A 15,237-nucleotide genomic window follows, 5' to 3' on the forward strand; every position below is an offset into this window, starting at 1 on the left:
TCCCGATGCTTTGTGTTTGCCTTGTATGGGGCAGTCTGAACTTCTGCCCCGAGGTTGGCAAGCCTCTCACAGCCCCCTTCTACCCTGGACGAGCGAATCAGAGAAGCCAGAGAGAGGGTGAAAGGAGCCCCCCTCCCACCCGAATGAAATGCAGGGAGGTGAAGTTTCCCTCTGCCTGTCCACTGCCCAGCCCAGAATCTAATGCTTTCCACCCTGTTCAATCTCACCTCACTTTCCTCCTCCTACCCTATTCTATTTATAGATTATTTATTATTTTCAATGAAATAAAACTGTTACCAGCAAGAGACAAGGCCACCTGCCCTGGGCCCTCTTCTTCAGCTCTGTTCTCCGCAGACACATTCCCAAACAGCTCCTCCAGTGTGACCTCCAGGCCTGTCCCCTCTCAGGGAGCATGGATCACAAAGCCAGAAACTCAAGGCGCGCTGTCTGTCCTTTAGCTTTTCCTTGGGCAAGTTGTTGGAAGGTAACCCACACCCCCGGAGGTTCTAGTTGTCTGTTTATTTTAATGGAAATGAAGGCATAACACGTCCTAGAAAAATAAAGATTTAGGATACAAACTAGACACAGGGATCTTTGGTCTGGGGCTGGACAAGGTACCTGGGGCTCTAGTCCAGGAGGTGCTAACCGAGGACCCTGGCCCACGCCCCCCACACCTGTGGGCAGGCAGGGCCCAGCTGGGAGGGTCCAGGAGTCTCGGCACAGGACTGCCTGTCCTCCACCCTTGAATTCCAAGCAGTTCTGAGAACGCTGGCCGTCAGTGGAGCTATTAATAGTGTTTCAGGGAGTGATAGGGAGAGGGCTGGGGGTGGGGGGCGGGGGAAATTCAGTCGTTCGGCAGGGCTTTCAGCTCACGGCTAGTACCAGGTCGAGGGGGGGCAGAGCCCCTGAGTCAGGACCCCCAAATCTCCCCATATAGACCAAGGAGAGGGCTGTAACAGAGGCAGCATCCTGCCCGAGGAGTGGACCCTCCAGGGCACGGAGAGGTTGAGCAGCCGGGGAGGGTGTAGTGTGTGTAGGTAGACGGCAGCCGCTGTGTTATGAGAGGGTCCCTCCTCCCGGCCTGGATTTCGAGCACCATTGTCAGGGGAGGCCTGGGGGCCGGCGGGTCACAGTTCTAAGGGCTCTTCCACAGGCACTGACTGTAGCTGCGTCAGGACCTTGGTCTCAGCTTCCAGCCCCTCGTCCACCTCGCCCCCCGCGGTGGCCCCCAGGAGCAGCCCCTCGGGGTCAGGGTCTGGCAGCCTCAGCACGGTATGGGGGGCCTGTGTCCCCAGCCCTTTCTCTTCCTCCAGCAGCCCCTCAGTGCCAGTGCTCAGTTCCAGCCCGGCTGGCCAGATGGGCACGGCCGCGGGCGACAGCAGCAGCCCCTCGGGCGGGGGCGCCGGGAAGCCGGGTAGGAGGCCAGAGGAGTCTGGGGAGAAGGGTAGGCTGGGGGCGGCGGGGGCGGCAGCGGCGGGGGGCAGCTGGGGTGGCTGCTGCGCAGGAAGTGCGCCTAAGGCGTGGGCCTCCGGAAGAGCGGGGCTGGTGGCCACTGGGAGGGCTCCTTCAGGCACTGAGATGGCTGTGTCCGGCTTCAGGGGCAGGGCCAGGCTGGGGGCGGGCGGCAGGACCTGGGAGACCAGCATGCTGGTGGGGAAAGTGGCGGTGAGGATGATCTTGCCCTGCTGCACGGCCACACCTGTTACAATGGGGCTGCCGGACACGGGGTTGGCCAGCAGGAAGTTTCCTGTAGGGAGAGGAGGGAGGAAAGGCGCCCAGGTGAGAATGAAGCTGCTGGAGGGCAGGCAGGGAGATTAACCAGAGGCAAAAGGAGCCCCTTCAGGGTCAGAGTAAGGCTAAGTCTTCCTGGCCTGAGCCTCAGGAGGGTCTGGGACCCGCCAGGGAAGAGCTCCCCTCCCCCCACTGCGGCCCCAGGAAGCCCACCAGCAGCAACCCCCTCCCCCAAATAAGTGCACCCCCCACCCAGCCACCAGAAGGGGTTACCTGGGGTAGTGGCCGAAGGCAGCTGCAGCGCAGTCACGCCCACGCCGGAGTTTATCAGGTGCACGTTGGCAGGGCCTGAGGCACCGGCCACCTTCACTGGGCTGCCTGGCCCAGCTGCCAACAGCTGCAGCGGCCCTACAGCCTGGGGCAGCGTCACCACCTGTGAGGTGGGCACCACCTGGGGCAGGTTCAGCAGTGGGGAGGTGGGGCCCAGGCCAGCAGGGTAGCCAGGGGGCGGGGAAAGTGGCACCACTTGGGGAGCAGCCATGGAAGTCACTGGTCCTGGGGGCAGCGGAAAGGTGGCTGCTGGAGGGGGGCCAGGCACCACTTGGGGCAGAGGTGCCGGGACCTCCTCTCCAGGCGGCCCTGAAGCAGTCACCTGAGCCCCCTTGGTCTCCAGGGCTTCAGGCTGAGCCTCCTCCAGACGAACCTCCCCAGTCTGAGGGTCCAGGACCAGGGAGGTCTTGCCCTCGTTGGCCCCTTGGGGGCTGGGCTGCGGAGCAGGGGCACCCCCGGTGAGCAGCAGGGGGCCCAGGCCAGAGGCCTCGCCCAGTGCGAGGCTGTTGATGATGACGGGGCTCCCGTTGAGGAGCACTGCTGGAGAGCTGCCGGCAGCCAGGAAGCTCCCGTTCACCAGGATGGAGGAGGAGGCAGGGCACGGTGCGGGAGGGGCGGCCCCGGCCAGGAATATGGAGCCTGGCGCTGGGCCCTCGGCAGCCGCCGGAGCCGCCCCTCTCTCCAGGTCCTCAGGACTGCGGCTGGACTCATCCTCCGTCGTGGGGTTTCCATCAGACTCGCTGGCCAGAGAGAGGATTTTGAGTGGTGGACTCATGTGTTTCCCCGCAGGCCAGCCCCATTCCTGCTGAGAGCTGGAGGCAAAGTGCTCAGAGGAAGCACAAGCCGCCCATTGCCTTCCCATGTTCCCCAGCCCAAAATTTTGTGGGCAATTTCAGGGAGTTAATGAAACCTCCTCTCTGAGACCCCAGGGAGGAGCCTCTGCAAGCCCGGTCCTGACACCACTGCCCAAAGGTTCAAGCTGAACGCTGAGGGTTAGAGGGGCCCTCCTCTCCCAACTCCTCAGCTTTAGGGTCCGGGAGGCTGAGTAACCGGGCTGCCCGAAGTCTCCAGAGTCGGCCTGAAAACAGCCGAGGGGCTCTGGAGACGTTAAGGAGGGAGTCGCCAGCTTAGTTCCCGGTGCCCAACCCCCCCTTCCCCTCCCCCCGGGCGTCGGAGAAGGAGCGAGAGGCCGGCGCGCAGGGTGGGAGGGGAAGGGCTTGGGTTACAGGGAAACCGGAGCTGGGGAAGGTTCACGTTTCACAACAAAGACAGACGACGGACCACGCTGTTTGGGCCCTGGGGGGGCGGGAGAGACGATGAGACAGCCGCGGTCAGGGAGGGACTGGCCGCGAAGGGGCCTAAAGAAGCCCCTACGCCCGGGAGCGAGGACAAAGGCCTCTCCTTTCTCGCAGCCCCTTTTTCTCACTGCCGCCCCCAAGACTAGCCGCGGGCGCGGATGGGATCCGGGACGGAGCTTGTGGAGTAGAGGGAGGCGGTCTCCCCAGCCTCTGCGAGAGGAGCAGCGGTGTCAGGGTGGAGGGCCGGGCGAGTGCCTAGTTAATCCACGAGGATTCCTCGCGCTCGGCGGGCGCCTGAGGGTGTGAGCGGGGGGTGTCCGAGGACAACGGGTCTGGGAGAGGTGGGTACGTCCCAGGGAAAGCCAGACTGGCGCCGCCCCGGGCCCCTCACCTCTTGCAGGGCGCGCCGCCGCCGCCGCCGCCGCCCCCGGTCCGGTCGCGCTGTCGTCGGTTCTTGAACCAGTTGCTGACTTGCGTGAGCGAGAGGCCGGTGAGCGTGGCCAGGCGGCGCTTCTCGTCCGGCGTGGGGTAGCGGTTGCCGCGATAGCAGGCCTTCAGCGCGGCGCGGGAGCGCTCCTTGAAGCAATAGACGGTCTCCTCGCCGTCCCAGATGGTCTTGGGCAGCGGGAATTTCTTGCGCAGACGGTACTTGTCCACCGCGCCCAGCGCGCGGCCGCGGGCCCGCTCGGCCTCGTGGTAGCGCGCGCGCAGGTAGAGGTCCTGAAGGAAGGCGTGGTGGGCGGCGGGGAAGGGGCGGCTCTCGAGCAGCCGGTAGAGCTCGGCGTACTCGCCTCGCTGGAAAGCCACCAGGGCCCGAGCGCGCAGCACAGGATCGCTGCCACGTAGGCGCTCGGCCGGGGGCAGTGCGCCCAGGAAGCGGCTCAAGCGGCCGGCGTGGCCTGCCTGTAGCAGCGCCTCGCACACGCACGCCACCTGCTCCGGCGAGAAGCGGAGCCCCGTGGGCGGCTCGGCAGCGGCCTCGGGGGGCGACCCGGGAACGCCTGGGGATCCAGGGCCCTCCACTTTCACCGCCGTTTCGCCCGCCCCGGCCCCGGCCGCCGCCGCCGCCTCACCCTCGGCAGCCTGCAAAGTCTGCAGGAGCTGGCGCGCTTCCTCCTCCTCCTCTTCGGTCGCCGCCGCCGCCGCTACCACTGCCTCCCCCCCGGCCGCCGGCCCCGCGCTCGGATCCGCAGGCAAGGTAGCCATGTTTTGCAACTTTGGGAAGTTCCTCCCTCCTTCTCCTCCTCCCTCGGGCTTTCCCCAGCCCCCTCCCCCGCCCGTCTCCCCTCCCCACCCCACCCCCCACTTCGTGCTTCCCGATCTTCTCCCGCCGACCCGCGTCTCCCCTCCTCAACACCGATGCCAGGCCCAGCTCTCTACTAGGGTCTCTGTCCCAGTGTCTGTGTGTGTGCCCGTCCCCCTCCCCGTCTTGTCCGTGATTCTCCCTTTGTTTTCCCTCCGCCTCAGGCCGCGCTTTTTGCGTCCCCCCGCGTGTGCCTCTGGCTCAGGGCCTCAGTTTCCCCATCGGGACAACGGAGAAGGTAACGGGCCGTCCGGGAGGGTTAAGGGCGCGAAGCCACCTCTGCCCCGAGACTAAGCTTCTGCACACCTCCGTCTCCAGGGTCCTCCGAAGGCCCCCCTCACTCCCCATCTCGGCCCACGCTCCGCCCCTCGGAATTCCCGGCTCCGCAGGGGGGCGGGTCTGGTTGGCAGAAGGGGCGGGGGAAACGGGCTGGAAAGTTTGCAGCAACTTTTCTCGAGCCTAAGTCTCTGGAACGGATGCGCGTGTCCCGCGCAGGCGCAATGGTAGGAGGATGGCTGCGCTAGCTGCCAGTCCAGCCCGCCTCTTCCACGCGGTCGAATGGCACAGCTGGGCCACAGCTGGACAATGGGCGGTGCCTCCGAGGGGCCTGCTCGTCTTCTCCTATTGGCCGGGTGCCTGGGCCACGCCCCCCAGCCCTACCCCCACCCGATTCGTCCGTTTCGCCTCCCGCTAGCTTCCTGCCAGGCCATTGGCCGCCTCCGCTCGCCTTCCGATTGGCCTGCTGAGCAGCCTCTTGCCCTCGACCCAAGCTGCGGACCCCAAGGAATTTCAGAATTTTGGGCAGACGGGAGGACCTTTTATTCGCGAGGATCGGGGGTGGGGGTCCTAGGTGGGGAAAGACAATAAATATCGAGGAATGTCGGGGTCTCAGTGCATCCAAAACGTGGATTAGGGTGCTGGGGTCCTGGAGCCTGTCAGCGGGTCAGAGAAAAGGTCAATAAATACCCAAACTGCCGAGGCGGACGGAGCCGGCTGGACTCCGAGAGCAGCGCACGTGAGGAGGGCGCGAGAATCCCCGAAAAAGCGGGGCTGTCAAAAACAAAAAGATTCCCAAGAAAGCAGGCGGAGCTCGCGCTAGACTTTCGCTGCGGAAAGAGAGCCTTCCTGAGGGGGCGGGGCCTCATGCACAAGGAGGATTTGTGGTTTGCGAGCCAGAGTGGGTGGGGGTGCCTGGAGGGTGAGAAACAGATGAGCCCTGGCCCTGCTGCCTTCTCTAGGTCGCAGCTTGCCCATCCACGTCGGGGGCCTCAGCTAGGCAGGCGGAAGAGGTCTGCGATCCTGACCCCCCAGCAGCAGCAGCAGCAGCAGCACTCCCCGCTACAAGCCTCCCTGGAGCCGCAGCCCCGGCTCCTCCCTCCCCGGCCGCCAGGGGGCGGGCCCGGATCACGGGGCTGAAGCTGGGGCGGAGACCCACGCTCGGAGTGTTGTGAACTGGGAAGCGATGGGAGGGGCTTCTGGGCCCTGCCTCGGTAACCCAACCCTCCAGCAGAGCCCGAGTGTAGGATAGGCTCGGGTTCTAGGGTTCAGGAGGAGAAGGCGGCTCCCGGGCGGGGTCAGATTGCGGCGAGATGGCCGGCGCAGGCCACCAACCCAATGCAGCCCAGGGCGGCGGCAACAGCCAGAGCAGCGGCGAACAGGAGCAAGGAACGCGCCTCCGATAGGTCAGGCCTAGGGACCTGCAAGGAGAGGGCGAGGGTCAGCACCCAGCGACACGAGCCTCTGATTAGCTCCCGGGACTTGCCCCGCCTACGCCTGGGAGGTCCACAACCCCCCGGCAGCCGCCCCGCCCCCCTCACAGCGCGGGTAGCTCTGGTTGGCCGGCTCGCAAACCGAAGTCTTGTCCGAACTCATTATTGGCTGCTTCCTAGAGACCTGTGTTGATTGACTGCCCGAGAATCCTCCCCTCCCCACCGCTGGCCCAGCCCCGCAGAGGCGTTGCTAAGCAGAGGCGACTTGGGGTACGTGGAGCTGGGCGGGGGCGCGCGGCGGGCGGGCGTGAGCAGCCGGACGTACCCTGGCAGGGAGCAGCAGGTGGCGGCGGTGCATGGGGCCTGGCCCCACCAGCGGGCATTGGCCCAGAGCCACGGCCGGGGGGCCATCTAGCTGGAGAGAGAAGGGACAGGTGACCCGATCTGAGCCCAGCTCAGCCCGGCCGCCCTCGGCGTGGGGCGAGAGACAGCGAGGGGAGTCGAGGTCGGAGGGGTTATCTAGGGAGACCCCGAATTGTATATCCCAAATGGGGATATGGTGAGAGGCCTAAACCGAGGGAGATCTGGTCGATGTGGGGTGGATGGAGGCTATCTGACTGCAACCACAGAGAGGGAAGCCCTAAATCTGGACGGGGGTACATGGTGACAGAGACAGGGGCAGCAAAGAGGGGCAGCAGGCTTGACGCAGGGGAAAAAGAGGGGTCTTACATGGGAAGGTGGATCCGTAGCCCGGGGACTGGGGACCCCCGTGACAGCTGGAAGGAGAAGAGAGAGGCGTAGGGCGCGTGGAGGGACGAGGAGGGCGGTGGCGCGGCGTGCCCCAGCCTGGCCCCTCGCCCTCCCCCAGGTGTGTACACCTGCCGCGGGCCCACCTCCCCGGGCGCCTCAGGGAAGGGGGCGGGTGAGGGACTCGCCTGCGGCTCCCCCTGCCTGAAGCAATTCCATCCGCTCCTGCAGCTGCCGGACGTGCGCCTCCAGGTCGCGGTTCCGAGCCTGGGCCTCACGGAGTTGACTGCGGAGAGGTATGGACCGTGAGCCCTTGAGGCTCTGGTGAGAGAGGCTGCTAAAGTTGGTGACTTCCCCCGGGCCCCGACCCCGACCCCGACCTGGCGAAGTTCTGGTTGGCCTTATGGATGGCCGCTAGCTCCTGGCTCAGGCTCTGCCGGGTCAGCACCTCCTCCTCCAGGGCCTCCTGGAGCTCCCGCAGCGTCACCTCCGGCTCTGCCACCGCCTCCGGAATGGTCTCCGGAACTGCCGCTTCAACCTGGGTATGGAAACGGGGCTTAGGGCGACCAGAGGCCTCGGGAGCATTCAAGACTTGAGCATAGATTGCAGGACTGGGATCCTCCCTTGACCTCTATTCCTGCACCCCCTAGATCTTTCTGGAATCTCCACGGCTCCACAGTGATCCAGACTCGCTCCTTTGGAGGGCTAATAGCAGCCCAGTCCTATTCATCTCCAGCCTTTAATCTGGTCTCCTCCCATCCACCATCCACACCAAAACCAAAGGGCTGTTCCTACAACACTGCCCAACTTGACCAGGTCCCTCCTCTGCACAGATTTTCTCCAGCCCCTCAGAGCCCTCAGGAGGAGGCACACCACACTGAAAGGCCCTGTCTGGTGTGCCTCCGCTGGCCTCAGCCACCCCACTACTCATTCTTCACCATCCTTTCTCCTGGACCAGTAACGCCTTACTACCCTCCTTTTACATTTAAGAGCAATCAGCTGGTTCCCACCTCAGAGCCCTCACTCTTAAGGTTCTCTTTGCTTTTCCTCCCATGGGTGGTCCTTCTCCTTCTCCAGGGCTTCCCCTCCCTTGAGAGTCCCCCTCTATGCATTAGAAATTAGAACTCAGTGACCTGTTCTAATTTCTTTTTTTTTTTTTTTTCTGTTCTAATTTCTTTGTGAGGGTCACGTCTGACTGAAGTAGCCTTGTCTCTACTTTGTCTTCCGTCTCTTTCTATCGAGGAAGTTCCCAGGAGGCCCAGCACTCCACGGCACACTGTATCCCTGAAGGCCTCCCCTTCTCACCCCTCACTGACTCTCCTCCAGGGACTCACCGCTCCCTCTGGTGGGGGCACTGTGGGTTCCAGGCTGGGCTCAGGCAATGGCTCGGCCTCCAGTTCCATGGGTGTGGAGCCCGGGGTCTCATCGTCCCTGGGGAGAGGAGGACGCCGAGGGGTGGGAGGGTGAGCCAAGGCCTCACCCCAGAGGCTGCTGATCCCCTGGGTTTAGAGCCAGGACACCCTAGCCTGTGCCCTGGGGCAGCCAGACCCGAAGTCTCCGTGGTTTGAGAAGGGGGAGAAGCAGAGTAAAGGGGGCAAATTGCCAGGCTGGGGGTGGGGGGTACAGGTCCTCCTGTTGTTAGGAAAAGGCCAGCCCCTGGCATGGCCTTAGGCCCCTGGAAGTTGAGTTTCCCTTCTTTGGGAACCTGGGGTCAAGACAGCCGTGTTCTAGGATCTGCCCTTCCACTCCGTGTGCCCTTCTCAGGCCCCTCTCCTTAGGGACCAAGGAAGTGAGGGGCACACTGCCCAGCTCTGGCAACCTCCAAAGAGGTGGTCTTCAGACTGGGTGTGGGATCCCAAGACTGACAGTAGACAGCAGCCCACCCCCTCAAACCCAGGTGCTGGGAGGAAGGTCCTCCCAAGGAATATGAAATTGCAATAAAAGTGATGTTCCCTCCAACCCAGCAGTCCCTCTTACGGAACTGTGCCTCAAGGACCCAATGACCCTGGACAAGGATAAAGACCTTGTGCCGAGACCAATTCGTGGCTGTTCATCCAGCTTGGGTCAGGACAGAAAGGCTGGTTGACTAAGTCCTGCCGGTCCAGTGGGGAGAGCACTCCCCAGCAGGTCAGGATTGTGTGGTAGTTTGTTCGTGATAAGAAATGGCATTTGCAGTACGTTGTCCAATAACAGAACGGGTTAGAATACAGCATGTTCCCACAGTTGTTAAGGAGGTGTGTGTGTGTGAGCCAGGGACCGCTGCTGCTGGCGGGCTTTGTATTTTCTGATATACTTGTGATAGGCAAATGTATTATTTGCAGAATCAATGTTTTAAAAAGGCTTTGTGGTTATGTAATTCAGTGAGTCTGTGTTCTTTTAAGACTGACTTAACAATTCTAAACTCCTTATTTTCTAAGACTGTGAGGTCCTATGACTGTACACTAGACATTGAAAAGTGGAAAGTGAGAAGATTCTGCAAGACCAAGCCTGTGACTCTGAGGTTTAACAACTGAATCTAAATTTCAAAGTTCTCGTGGTCTGAGAATTTAAGGTCTTGCAACTGTGGGCTCCTAAAAGTCCTTACTTCCCAAGACAGTAAGGTTCCAAGATTGACCCTACAAGTCTCCTGGGTGCCATCAGGGCAGAATGTGATAACCTGGAGCAGCCCCCCGGGGCCTCTGGGGGGGAAGGGCCTTCCCTCCTCCCCCATCCACTCCTCTCAGGCTGCACAGGAGCCGCGCTTACCTGAGGGCCATGCAGGAGTAGGAGTAGCCCACGAAAGGTAGGTGGACACCCAGCGGCATGCCTTCCTGCATGTCCGACAGCGTCTCCTAGGCAAGAGAAACACAGATGTGAGGTAAGCAGCAGCTGTCAGGGCTGGCCCCTCACCCATTCCCAGTGTTGGCTTAAGTGCCCACCACCCCCACACCCTAGCCCGGGTCTATCTAAAGTGGACTCTACATCATTTTATTACATCCTGCTGCTTCCTTCAGGGCACTTGCCACAGTAAAGGTATATCTTCTCTAGACTGTGAGTAGAGGGCAGGGACCAGGGCTGATTTGGTCCATGAGTGTCCCCAGCAGTGCCCAGCACAAGGGCAGTCAGACAGAGCAAGCCTGGGGGAGCGTGTACCAACAGCTAAGGGAGAGAAGCCCTGAGGAAGGGAGGGAGGGAGGTTCCTCTATGGTGCTTTCTTACCTCTCATCCTTCCAGGTCTCAGGTCACATAGCCCCCTCCTCCAGGAAAGGGAGGGGACTCCCCTTCCTCCTGGAGGAAGCCCTCCAGGACCTTTCATGCTGCATTAGGAGGCGAGCCCCCTACACCTCCCCGCCCGTCTCAGCCCTGATCTCTCTGGGGCGTCACTGTCAGGGACAAGTCTGTGTCTCCCACTGGACTGTGAGTCTAGGTCACTGCTGGCTTCCCAGTACTCGGCCCCCGAAGAGCAGGGGCTCTGGGGAAGCAGTGATTTCAGGACCCCAGGAGGAGGGTACTCTCCTAACCTCAGTGTTATGGCGGAGGTGCGGGGTACCTTCTGCAGAGCTGGGATCGCAGGTACCTACCCCGCCCCCGCTCACCATGGCAGTGAGCCCGTCCTCCACCATATCGAAGTTGCACGTGTCCGTGGCACCCTCGAAATCTGGCGTGAAAGGGGGAACGCTGTCTCGGAGGCTGTCCCATTCAAGGCCAAAGAAGAAAGGATGCTTCCGGAAATCCCCTGCTCCGTTCCGGCCCAGGCGCACCTCCGGGGGACACAGCAGCTGCTGGATGAGGTCGCGAGCCTCCTCGGGGACTCCTGTGTCGGCCAGCGGGAGACAGAGGTGCTCCTGCTCAGAAGGGGCAGGGAAGAGGGGCTGTTACCCGGGCGCCTTCGCGGAGAGGTCACGGGCTCTCCGGGCGGCGCTCACCCTGTAGTGCACGATCTTGCCGTAGGTCTCGGCCGTTGAGTCGGCGTAGAAGGGCGTCTGCCCGTAGAACATTTCATAGGCGAACACGCCCAGCGCCCACCAGTCACACTCGGGCCCGTAGCTGCCAGTCCCCGGCCCGCCGCCCACCGCCTGCAGGATCTCGGGAGACAAGTAGTCCGGAGTGCCCACAGCCACCAGCGACCGCACCTGAGCCAACAGGACCACAGCTGAGCTTGGCCCCGCCCCTCCTACCTCTGACTCCACCTCCTCCTGACCTCGACCCTGCAGCTTAGCCCCCCCCTTCTGCCTGTTTTAACACTGAGCTCCCACAGGCAGGCTTAGGCCTGGGTCTCCTCTCTCCCCTCCAGATCTGGTCCTGCCCTCACGCTGGCTCGGCCTGCACGCCTCAGGCCCGCCCCCACACCCTGCACCTCCGGTTCCTCCCTCTACCCCGACCCCACCCGTTATTGGTCGCCGGAGCTACCCCAGGACAGGCGCACGGCTCACCGTTCCATCCGACCGCAACTTGAGGCAGGAGCCGAAGTCGGCCAGGCGGATATGGCCGCAGCGGTCCAGCAGGATGTTGTCCGGTTTGATGTCCCTGCACGGAGGGAAGAAGGAAAGGGAAGGGGGATACATGAGCCTCTCTCCCGTCGTCTCACCAGGCCCCACCCTCTTAAGGATCAAGGCTCTCCAATTCCCGCGCCCCTCGGCCCCGGCAGCGCCCACCTGTGCACGTAGCCCAGCCGGTGCACCGAGTCTATGGCCATGACAATCTCGGCCAGGTAGAAGCGCGCCATCTCGGCCGGGATCCGCTCCCCAAACTTGCTCAGCAGCGTTAGCAGGTCCCCGCCCACGTAGTACTCCATGACAAGGTACTGGGAGGGGGCGTGTTATGGGGAGTCGGTACCCCGCCTGGGCACCGATCTCTGACATCCCGGGACAAAGACTCCCAGAGACGCCCCATCCCTGGGCAGAGACCCCGCAGTCGCGGCCACAAGACATCTCCCAGGCCAAAATAGACACCCCTACCCTCAATCCTCGTTCCCCTAGGTTGTCACTAGATAGAAATTCACTCCCCACCAAGAGTGTCAGGGAGAAAAACCCAAAGACCTTCTCCGATGTCCAGAGTATGGAGCCCACAGTCGCCCGGTCAGGGGCTCACCAGGTAATTCTCGTCCTGGAAGGCGAAGTGCAGCTGCGTGATCCAACGCTGGTCCCCGTTCACCAACACGTCCCTCTCTTCGCGGAAGCACGACACCTACGGGACACCCGGAGCTGAAGCGGGCGGGGGAGGCGGGGGACGCAAGGGGGGATTCTCAGTACCCTGCCCACCCAGCCCGGCCCTCACCTCGCCTCTCTTCAGCATGTCCCACTTATTCATGATCTTCATAGCGTACACCTGGCCCGTCTGCTTCATCTTCACCACCGCCACCTGAGTCCAAACAGGGTAACCGGGCGGAGGTGAACTGGAGACACCCGGGCTCGCCGGGATAGGCCTCCGCCCGTAACCCTGCCCAGACGTGGCCCCGCCCACAAGCCACGCCCATTAGCCTCAAGCCCCGCCTTAGGCTCTAAACTCAGTCATTCATCACTTTCTCAGGCCTGTCTCTGAATTCCTAGGTCCCCCGCCCACTGTAGGAAACGGCAGGTCCCAGCCCCGGCTGCCCCCCAGGCTCACCTCGCTGAACGCCCCGCGTCCGATCACCTTCAAAATCTCGAAGTCCTCCCTTTGCAGTCGGACCTCCTTAAGCCTCGCCGCGATGGGCTCCACTGGAGGCGTGGAGGGAACCAGAATCACAGGGACTGACGTTGGAGACGAGGCAGTCCCACCCTCGGTCCCCTGTCCTTGCCTCTCCCCTTAGGGCTGTCTGCCTCCGTCTTCACATAAACGTTTTGTGAGGTTTGGGGGGGCCCTAAACTACCCTCCTATGGAGAGAGGTATGATGTCTGCGAACCCCTTTCTGGGACAGAACATTAGGCCAGAGGGCTCTCCAGGATGCAGGATGAACGGGTTGAGGTAACAAGTTTGCTGAAAGGACGCTGTGATGAACAGAGGGAGAAGAAACAGGCCCAGTTCATAGAGCTCCTGGGGCAACGGTCCCTACTCCTGGTGACCTGGCCCACCCCCAGGGCACTCTCTCCTTCAGTCCATCTTGCGTTATGGCCCAGAGCCTGCAATTTAATCCAGCACCTTAGGCTCAGATGCAGGTGGCTTGTGGCCCACACTTTGGGAAATCCCGAGTTCAGGCTTGGGGCCAGGAGAAGGAACAGGAGAGGGAGACGAAGCCGTGGACCTGCAGCCTGGGCACCAGTGCTGCAGACGTGGTCAAGTGCGTCCTGTGTTCTCAACTCCAGAAGGAGGTTTTACTATCTCTCTTTATCTACAGATGGGGAACCAAGATTCAAGACCAGTGAAGTCCTCTGCCCAAGGTCCTAGAGCCAGCAATGTGCAGAGGGCAGTCTGGGAGGGAGAGGGCAAAGGGTGGAGGCAGAAGACTCAGGGGCAGGGGGAGAGGGAGGCTTGGAAGAAGCTGGGAGCCTCCTAGGCAGGAGGGAGAGGGCAATGGGTAAGGATGAAGGAAGATACTGTGGGTTATGGAGAGGGTTTGGGGTTCGGGGAGAGTGGGCTGGCCGGGAAGCAGCAGCCAGGGCCCAGGACGGGGGAGGGAGGAGACAGCCAAGACATTGAGCCCTTTTAAGGCAGCGGGAACCCAGGCCCCCTCCCCCGCCCCAGCGGCCTGGCAGGGGAGGGGCCGCAGGATGCTGCCCGGGCCACAAAAGGAGCGCTCCTTACAGGAGTGCTGATTTCTGTCCCGCCTCAGGTCTCAGTTTATCCTGCAGCAAGAAGGGGGCTGAGAGAGTTACTAAGGGCTGGGGGGATGTGGGGAGAAGGTTCTCCCAGAGGTCAAGTGGTCAAGCACTTGGCCTCCACCCTCCCATCTGCAAAATGGGAAGGAGAGAAGCAAGGCCTGGGTCAGAAAGAGATGGACACAAGAGGGAGCAGAAGGCAGAGAGGACACAGGGATGGGGACAGGGACACACAGGGCCCCAGGAGCAGGCTACTGAGGGCCAGAATGGCAGATGTTAGAGAGACAGAAACCTGAGTGCACCAGAGCCCAGGCCAGGAAGGGCCGAGGGCAGACAAAGCAGGAGGCTGAGGCTGAACCATCCTCCCTGCGGACCTGTCTCCAGGGGAACACTCAGCCAGAAGGGACTTTGGGGTGGGGGGGGGGGCATGCAGCATGGAACCTGCAGAGAAAGTGGGCCCTCCCAGAAGAACCCTGGTTGTTCCTTCTCCAACCAGGGGGTGCTGGGCGATGCCTGTCTGCAAAGTTGGTTCTCCCTGGGGCCTGAGTCACTGCGCCCTCCTAGGGCCTGGGCACCTGTTGGGACAGCTGGAGAGGCTGGCGCCGAACACCTGCCCATCGGCCGCGCCCCTGGCAGCTGCCCTGTTCTGTCCCTCCCGCTCCCCCCTGCACTCCGGCAGGGTGGAGGGCCACAGAGCCCATTTTGGTGGTGTGGGGGGTAGTTTCCTAGGAGACAGGGCTCCCCAACAAGTCTCTTGGCCTAGACTCGGGGAGGGTGTGCAGGGGGACCACAAGAGGCAGCACCCAGCCCAGCTGACCATGGCTCCCAAGTCTTGGTTCTGAGTCATGGCTACCCTGGGCTCTGCTGACCCCTCTGCCTTGCCCAGTGGGGCACAGGGGGAGGCGCACATCATCCCAAATTCTGGGCTCCTGAATGGAAGGCTCGCCCCATGTCCATCCTGCCCCCAGCAACCAGCCCAGACCCACCTCCTCCCTCTGCCCTACCCCCATTCCCCAAACATGGGTAGGGGTGGGGGTGGGAGAAGCTCCTGCAGGCAGGTGGGCACTCACCCCACTCCAAGAAGTCGGCCACATACTTGTCCTGGGCCAGGTCGGAGGCGCCCAGCTCCTGGTGGACGCCCAGGAGAAGGTCGAGCAGGGGCTCCAGCCCCAGGAAGCCGGGGTCCAGCACCAGCTGCTGGAGCCGCCTCAGCCGCACCTCGGCTGACATGTCGGGCAGGCAGCACCATGGCCCCCTCCCCGGGCCCGGGGCTCAGGGTCCTCCCGTCGTGGGGCCCGAAGGGCCCTGTGGAGGCCCCGGCCGCATGTCTGCCTGTCCCTGGCTGTCCCCTGGGCCTCTCTGGCCACTTCTCTCCGCTAGCTGCGAGGGCCTCCTCCCTTTCT

At 62.7% G+C, this 15,237-nt stretch overlaps 2 protein-coding genes across 10 annotated transcripts; both read right to left on the reverse strand.

The window, feature by feature from the left end:
• Positions 1-500: 500 nt before the first annotated feature.
• Positions 501-4,635, reverse strand: SIX5 (SIX homeobox 5). The gene is made up of 3 exons (XM_061139629.1): positions 3,751-4,635; positions 2,005-2,801; positions 501-1,747 (listed from the first exon to the last, which is right to left on the reverse strand). Exons 1-3 carry the CDS (start codon positions 4,563-4,565, stop codon positions 1,128-1,130), a joined length of 2,232 nt encoding a protein of 743 aa, XP_060995612.1. The 5' UTR covers positions 4,566-4,635; the 3' UTR covers positions 501-1,127.
• A 778-nt stretch (positions 4,636-5,413) lies between these two features.
• Positions 5,414-15,237, reverse strand: DMPK (DM1 protein kinase). Of its 9 annotated transcripts, none has more exons than XM_061139633.1 (15): positions 14,905-15,234; positions 12,705-12,796; positions 12,375-12,458; positions 12,189-12,284; positions 11,753-11,901; positions 11,531-11,624; positions 11,024-11,230; positions 10,694-10,942; positions 9,864-9,949; positions 8,453-8,549; positions 7,499-7,656; positions 7,307-7,404; positions 7,101-7,147; positions 6,697-6,782; positions 5,417-6,359 (listed from the first exon to the last, which is right to left on the reverse strand). In XM_061139633.1, the coding sequence occupies exons 1-15, from the start codon at positions 15,062-15,064 to the stop codon at positions 6,200-6,202; spliced, it is 1,863 nt and encodes a 620-aa protein (XP_060995616.1). In that variant the 5' UTR covers positions 15,065-15,234; the 3' UTR covers positions 5,417-6,199. The 9 variants fall into 9 exon arrangements, with proteins under 9 accessions (XP_060995622.1, XP_060995616.1, XP_060995618.1 ...); XM_061139635.1 differs by having other exon boundaries at positions 6,697-6,786; XM_061139632.1 differs by having other exon boundaries at positions 5,434-6,359; positions 10,679-10,942; positions 14,905-15,232.

This window comes from Dama dama, chromosome 4 (genome assembly GCF_033118175.1).
Source record: "Dama dama isolate Ldn47 chromosome 4, ASM3311817v1, whole genome shotgun sequence".
Classification (NCBI taxonomy): Eukaryota; Metazoa; Chordata; class Mammalia; order Artiodactyla; family Cervidae; genus Dama; species Dama dama.